Source organism: Thunnus albacares, chromosome 17, assembly GCF_914725855.1.
Source record: "Thunnus albacares chromosome 17, fThuAlb1.1, whole genome shotgun sequence".
NCBI lineage: Eukaryota > Metazoa > Chordata > Actinopteri > Scombriformes > Scombridae > Thunnus > Thunnus albacares.
The window spans coordinates 2691763-2697818 of record NC_058122.1 but is presented as its reverse complement, the minus strand read 5'-3'; the positions used below and the strand labels follow the sequence as shown (position 1 = coordinate 2697818).

Here is a 6056-nt window from a genome sequence, read left to right as displayed (position 1 = left end):
GAAAAGTGGGGGATGGAGGGAAGAGAGATGGGGAAAAGTAATGCTATTATGTATTATTTTCTCAAATCTGTCGGTCTCAAATTATTTTTACTGTTTACTGCCAATATGTGTTCTGTCTTTTTGGCTTATCAGTCATCTGTGAAGCACTTTGAATTTCACTGACCTGTATGAAAGGTGCTATCCAAATAAAGTTTGATTGATTGAAAGAAAAGTGGGGGGAGGAGGGAAGAGAGATGGGGAAAAGGGATGTAGGAAAGAAAGATGGGGGAAGGAGGGACGTGAGGTGGGGAAAACATATGTACAGAAGAGAGATGGAGAAAGGGGAATGTTGTAGATTGGCTGTCTACTTCTTCCTGAATTGCAGCTTGTTTGGTTCCAGATAGTGTTTGATGTTCCTTGTTTGCACAATGTCAAACCAGGGCAATGATTCCCCTGTAACTTTAGAATGGTATTGGGACCCCTCCACACCGGCTGAGGGGCAATATCATCTTGCAAGGACCTCCTTTATGGAAATGGGTGGTAGGGGAGATGACTGAAGACTTACCTTACTGTTCCCCTTGTAAGCTTGTTTCGTTCCAGATAATGCTTGGTCAATTGGGTTTTATCAGTGGCCAATCTGGGCAATGATTCACCTATATCTATGGAGCAATAGCTGGACCTCTCCTTAACAACATTGGATTGACGTCGTCCTGCAGGGAGTTCCTTTATGGAAATGGGTGGTGGGGGAGTTGACTGAAAATCGGCCTTACTGTTCTCCTTTAAGTTAGCTGCAACTTGTTTCGCTCCAGATACTGCTTGGTCAATCGGGTTTTATCAGTGGCCAATCTGGGCAATGACTCCCCTGTACCTTTACAACGGTAGTCAGACCCCTCCACACCAGCTGGGAGGCAACGTGGTCCGGCAGGGACTTTCTTTGTGGAAATGGGTGGCAAAGGATTTGACTGAAAATTGGCCTTACTGTTCTCCATGTAAGTTAGCTGCAGCTTGTTACGCTCCACGTACTGCTTGGTCAGTCGGGTTTTATCAGTGGAAAATCTGGGCAATGACTCCCCTGTACCTTTACAACGGTAGTCAGACCCCTCCACACCAGCTGGGAGGCAACGTGGTCCGGCAGGGACTTTCTTTATGGAAATGGGTGGCAGGGGAGTTAGCTGAAAATTGGCCTTACCGTTCTCCTCGTCAGTTAGCTGCAGCTTGTTACGCTCCACGTACTGCTTGGTCAGTCGGGTTTTATCAGTGGAAAATCTGGGCAATGACTCCCCTGTACCTTTACAACGGTAGTCAGACCCCTCCACACCAGCTGGGAGGCAACGTGGTCCGGCAGGGACTTTCTTTATGGAAATGGGTGGCAGGGGAGTTAGCTGAAAATTGGCCTTACCGTTCTCCTCGTCAGTTAGCTGCAGCTTGTTTCGCTCCAGATACTGCTTGGTCAATTGGGTTTTAGCAGTGGCCAATCCGGGCAATGACTCCCCTGTACCTTTACAACGGTAGTCAGACCCCTTCACACCAGCTGGGAGGCAACGTGGTCCAGCAGGGACTTTCTTTGTGGAAATGAGTGGCAGGGGAGTTGACTGAAAATTGGCCTTACTGTTCTCCTCGTAAGTTAGCTGCAGCTTGTTTCGCTCCAGATACTGCTTGGTCAATTGGGTTTTAGCAGTGGCAAATCTGGGCAATGACTCCCCTGTACCTTTACAACGGTAGTCAGACCCCTCCACACCAGCTGGGAGGCAACGTGGTCCGGCAGGGACTTTCTTTATGGAAATGGGTGGCAGGGGAGTTAGCTGAAAATTGGCCTTACCGTTCTCCTTGTCAGTTAGCTGCAGCTTGTTTTCCTCCACATATTGCTTGGTCGATTGGGTTTCATCAGTGGCCAATCTGGGCAATGACTCCCCTGTACCTTTACAACAGTAGTGGGACCCCTTCACACCAGCTGGGAGGCAACGTGGTCCAGCAGGGACTTTCTTTGTGGAAATGAGTGGCAGGGGAGTTGACTGAAAATTGGCCTTACTGTTCTCCTCGTAAGTTAGCTGCAGCTTGTTTCGCTCCACATACTGCTTGATCATTCGGGTTTTATCAGTGGCAAATCTGGGTAATGATTCACCTGTATCTGTGGCGCAATAGCTGGACCTCTCCTTTCCAACACTGGAGCGACGTTGCCCTGCAGGGACTTCCTTTATGGAACTGGGTGGTAGAGGATTTGACTGAAGATTGGCGTTACTGTTCTCCATGTAAGTTAGCTGCAGCTTGTTTCGCTCCAGATACTGCTTGGTCAATCGGGTTTTAGCAGTGGCCAATCTGGGCAATGACTCCCCTGTACCTTTACAACGGTAGTCAGACCCCTCCACACCAGCTGGGAGGCAACGTGGTCCGGCAGGGACTTTCTTTATGGAAATGGGTGGCAGGGGAGTTAGCTGAAAATTGGCCTTACCGTTCTCCTTGTCAGTTAGCTGCAGCTTGTTTTGCTCCACATATTGCTTGGTCGATTGGGTTTCATCAGTGGCCAATCTGGGCAATGACTCCCCTGTACCTTTACAACAGCTGTGGGACCCCTCCACACCAGCTGGGAGGCAATGTGGTCCGGCAGTGACTTTCTTAATCGAAATGGGTGGCAGAGAAGATGACTGAAGATCAGCGTTACTGTTCTCCATGTAAGTTAGCTGCAGCTTGTTTCGCTCCACATACTGCTTGGTCATTCGGGTTTTATCAGTGGCAAATCTGGGCAATAATTCACCTGTATCTGTGGCGCAATAGCTGGACCTCTCCTTACCAACACTGGAGCGACGTTGTCCTGCAGGGACTTCCTTTATGGAACTGGGTGGTAGAGGATTTGACTGAAGATTGGCGTTACTGTTCTCCATGTAAGTTAGCTGCAGCTTGTTTCGCTCCAGATATTGCTTGGTCCGTCGGGTTTCATCAGTAGCCAATCTGGGCAGTGATTCACCTGTATCTATGGAGCAATAGCTGGACCTCTCCCTACCAACATTGGAGCGACGTCGTCCTGCAGGGACTTCCTCTGTGGAAATGGGTGGTAGGGGAGTTGACTGAAAATCGGTCTTACTGTTCTCCTTGTAAGTTAGCTGCAGCTTGTTTTGCTCCAGATTCTGCTTTGTCGATCTAGTTTTATCAGTGGCCAGTCTGGGCAATGATTCACCCGTATCTATGGAGAGGTAGTTGGACCCCTCCATACCAACAGTGGGGCTACATCGTTCTCTAGTTGTCTGCTTTAATGCTGAGGTGTCTGTAGATTTTACCCTTATTGCTTTAGAAATCAGTGGGAAGCGAGTTGGCTCCAGATCACCCTCCCTACCTGTCTCTACATATGTAAGCTGTAGCCTGTCGCGTTCCAGATACTGTTTCATAAAGCGGGTCTGGTCAGTGGCAAATCTGGGCATTGACTCACCAGTGCCTTTGCAGATGTAGCCAGGTTCCTCTCCATCAACCATGAAACCACGCCCTCCTGTGCTTGCAGCTAAAAGATGCCCAACATTTCGCTGACTGTCTGCAGCCTTGCAAAGTTCATGCTGAATATATTCCTGGAGGTGTTTTTCCTTCTCAGCAATCAGTTCAGCATCCTTCTTTGCAGCATCATGTTCCTCCCTTTTTAGCTGTTGAAGATGGGCCTGACTTTCAGCCATTTTGGCAAGATTGAAGTCCTGACACTGGATTTGCTTTTGTTTTGTTTTCTGAGCCTTTAGCTCAGCCTTTTCCCGGAACAGCCTTGTAGACTCTCTCTGGGCTTGAAACCAGTCCAGGTTATTCTCATGCTCTTCCTTTTTCCTCAGGTCTCTCTCCTGTATTTTTGCCTTGCGATGGGCAGAAATAGACTGAAGCATAGCAGCCCTCTTCTCTTTCTTATCCTTCTTCTGCTTTGCCAGTTCTGCTTCTTTCTCAGCCACTGCCTTAACAAATTTGGCCTCCTCCCTCAGAGCTGTAGTGGCAGCCTCCTCTTTCACTGTCACTGCAAATTTGTCTGTCACAATTTCCCTTTTTATCTGGCGCTTTCTGAACATTTCTTCTTGGTAATTTTTTCTTTGCTGTAATGTTGCTTCTATATCAGACTGAACACATTTTATTTTCTTCTCCTCTATAATTAATGCCTGTGCCTGCTTTTCTCTGTGGAAGTTTTGATTGGAAATATCATCCAGTCTAAATTTCAAAACGCTCTTCTTAGACTCAGCTTTTTTCTTTGCCTGATGTCTTACTTCTTGCGCATGCAATTCATCAAGGGCACGGAGTCTGTCTCTCTCTTCCTTCTCCATCTGCCTCTCTTTCTCTTTCACCTGTTTTTTCTCCTTCATTTGCTCAGCTTGATGTTTTGCCACAGCCTGGTTATAAAGCTGTCTCTGACGTGCTTTCTCCTGCTCTTGCCTCAGAGCTTCTTCCTGTCTACAGCTCAATCCCTCTTCAGACTGTCTCTGTTTTTCTTTATTAATCCTCTGTTTTTCTCGGTTAAATTCAATCCGTAACTCATTCTCCTTCTGCACTTGTGTCGACAGGAGTGCACGGTTAAATTTTCTGACACAGCCGTTATCGTAAAACCTCTTAATATTGGCTTTGTCAACTGCTTGTTGCCAATCCTGTCTCTTTGATTCAACCTCCTCCGCAGCAAGCATATTCAAACGTTCTTCCTTTTCTTCCTTAAGTTTTTTTGCCGCCTGTATCTTTATCCATCGGGCTTTCTGGCGTCTTTCCTCTGCTCTGGATTTCTGGTGATCCACTTCCCGTCTGGTGCACTCTTTGGCCGCAGACTGGATTCTTTCCCAGTCAGCCTTGGACAAAATGGTGGATTGTGGTGGAGCCATTTCAGTTTGTTGTTTGTATTGTGTGAGTATAGTGTTGTGTTGGGCGTTAGTATAGTGTCGTGTTGCTAGTTGTTAGTTTTGTATCCCGTTGCGTGGTACTCAATGTGAAATTGTCTCTCAAGTGTCTAACCTGTGAATATTCCAGTTTCCCTTTGAACCAATGACATTAAAGTCTGTTTTGGGATATCAAAGCATTCTGGGACATCACTTTCTTTGATCTCTGTGACATCATGCACAAATCTCTTTGCTAAGCTAAGCCCCCTTGGTTACTGTTGCTATGCACTGTTGAATTTTCTGACCAGCCATTCTGGTTACTGTTGCATAGCAACAAATAAAGAGAAATGTAGTATAATAATATTTGGTTTCACTTGTTGTCAGGGCAGAATTTTCCCTAGGCAAAATGCTATCAGTTCTTACAAATATTGTTTATCTGGACATTGAATACGGGCCCTGAGTTGCCTTAGTCCCTTCATGTTGTTGATAACTGAGAGATGTTCACTGATGTTCAATTAACTGTGTATCATTCTGGTTAAAATGGGTTTACAAATGTGGCCATGTTCCTCCCCTCAAATATGAAACTATGACCCCCTAAGAGATGCGGAGCATTTTACTGACTGTCTGCAGCCTCGCAAAGTTCATGCTGAACGTACTCCTGGAGGTGTTTTTCCCTTTCAACAACTAGTTCAGTGTTCTTCATTGCAGCTTCATGTTCTTTTCTTTTTAGCTGCTTAAGATGCACAAAGCATCTTAAGTTAAGATTTCCTTAACCCTTAGGAGTCTTGAACTATTTTGGCCATTTCTGCATACTTTTGAATTTGCCTTTATATATATCACTTGCCAATGTTTGGTATCTTTTTTTTCAGCATATCACCTATATGACCTGACAATTCTTTTTTCACTTTGACATAATATATCATCATACTGGACCCAAGAAACACAAAATACATAAAATCTGATCTGGAAAATTGTAGTATTTTTACTATAAGAAACACAAATGTTCAATAAAGCATTTTAACGGTAGCAAATTATTATTATTGATTTGATTTATTGATTGGGACAGTGTGCAGTTTTAAACATTAAAGATGCACTGCAGCGGAGTTAGCTCAAAGCTAATTTGCATCCGTAGTCCCCCACAATCAAAACATACAACAGCACAACAACAAACAGTACAAATTAAAAAAAAAAAAAAAAAAAAAAACCCCACACAGAACATACCATACAAAATACAAAGCTACACACAACAGCACATCACAT

The 6056-nt window shown here is 45.2% G+C and overlaps 1 protein-coding gene across 1 annotated transcript; it reads right to left on the bottom strand.

Annotated features, from left to right (window-relative positions):
• Positions 1–758: 758 nt before the first annotated feature.
• Positions 759–5841, bottom strand: LOC122966802. The gene has a single exon (XM_044331129.1). It carries the CDS (start codon positions 4800–4802, stop codon positions 759–761), a length of 4044 nt encoding a protein of 1347 aa, XP_044187064.1. The 5' UTR covers positions 4803–5841.
• Positions 5842–6056: the final 215 nt, after the last annotated feature.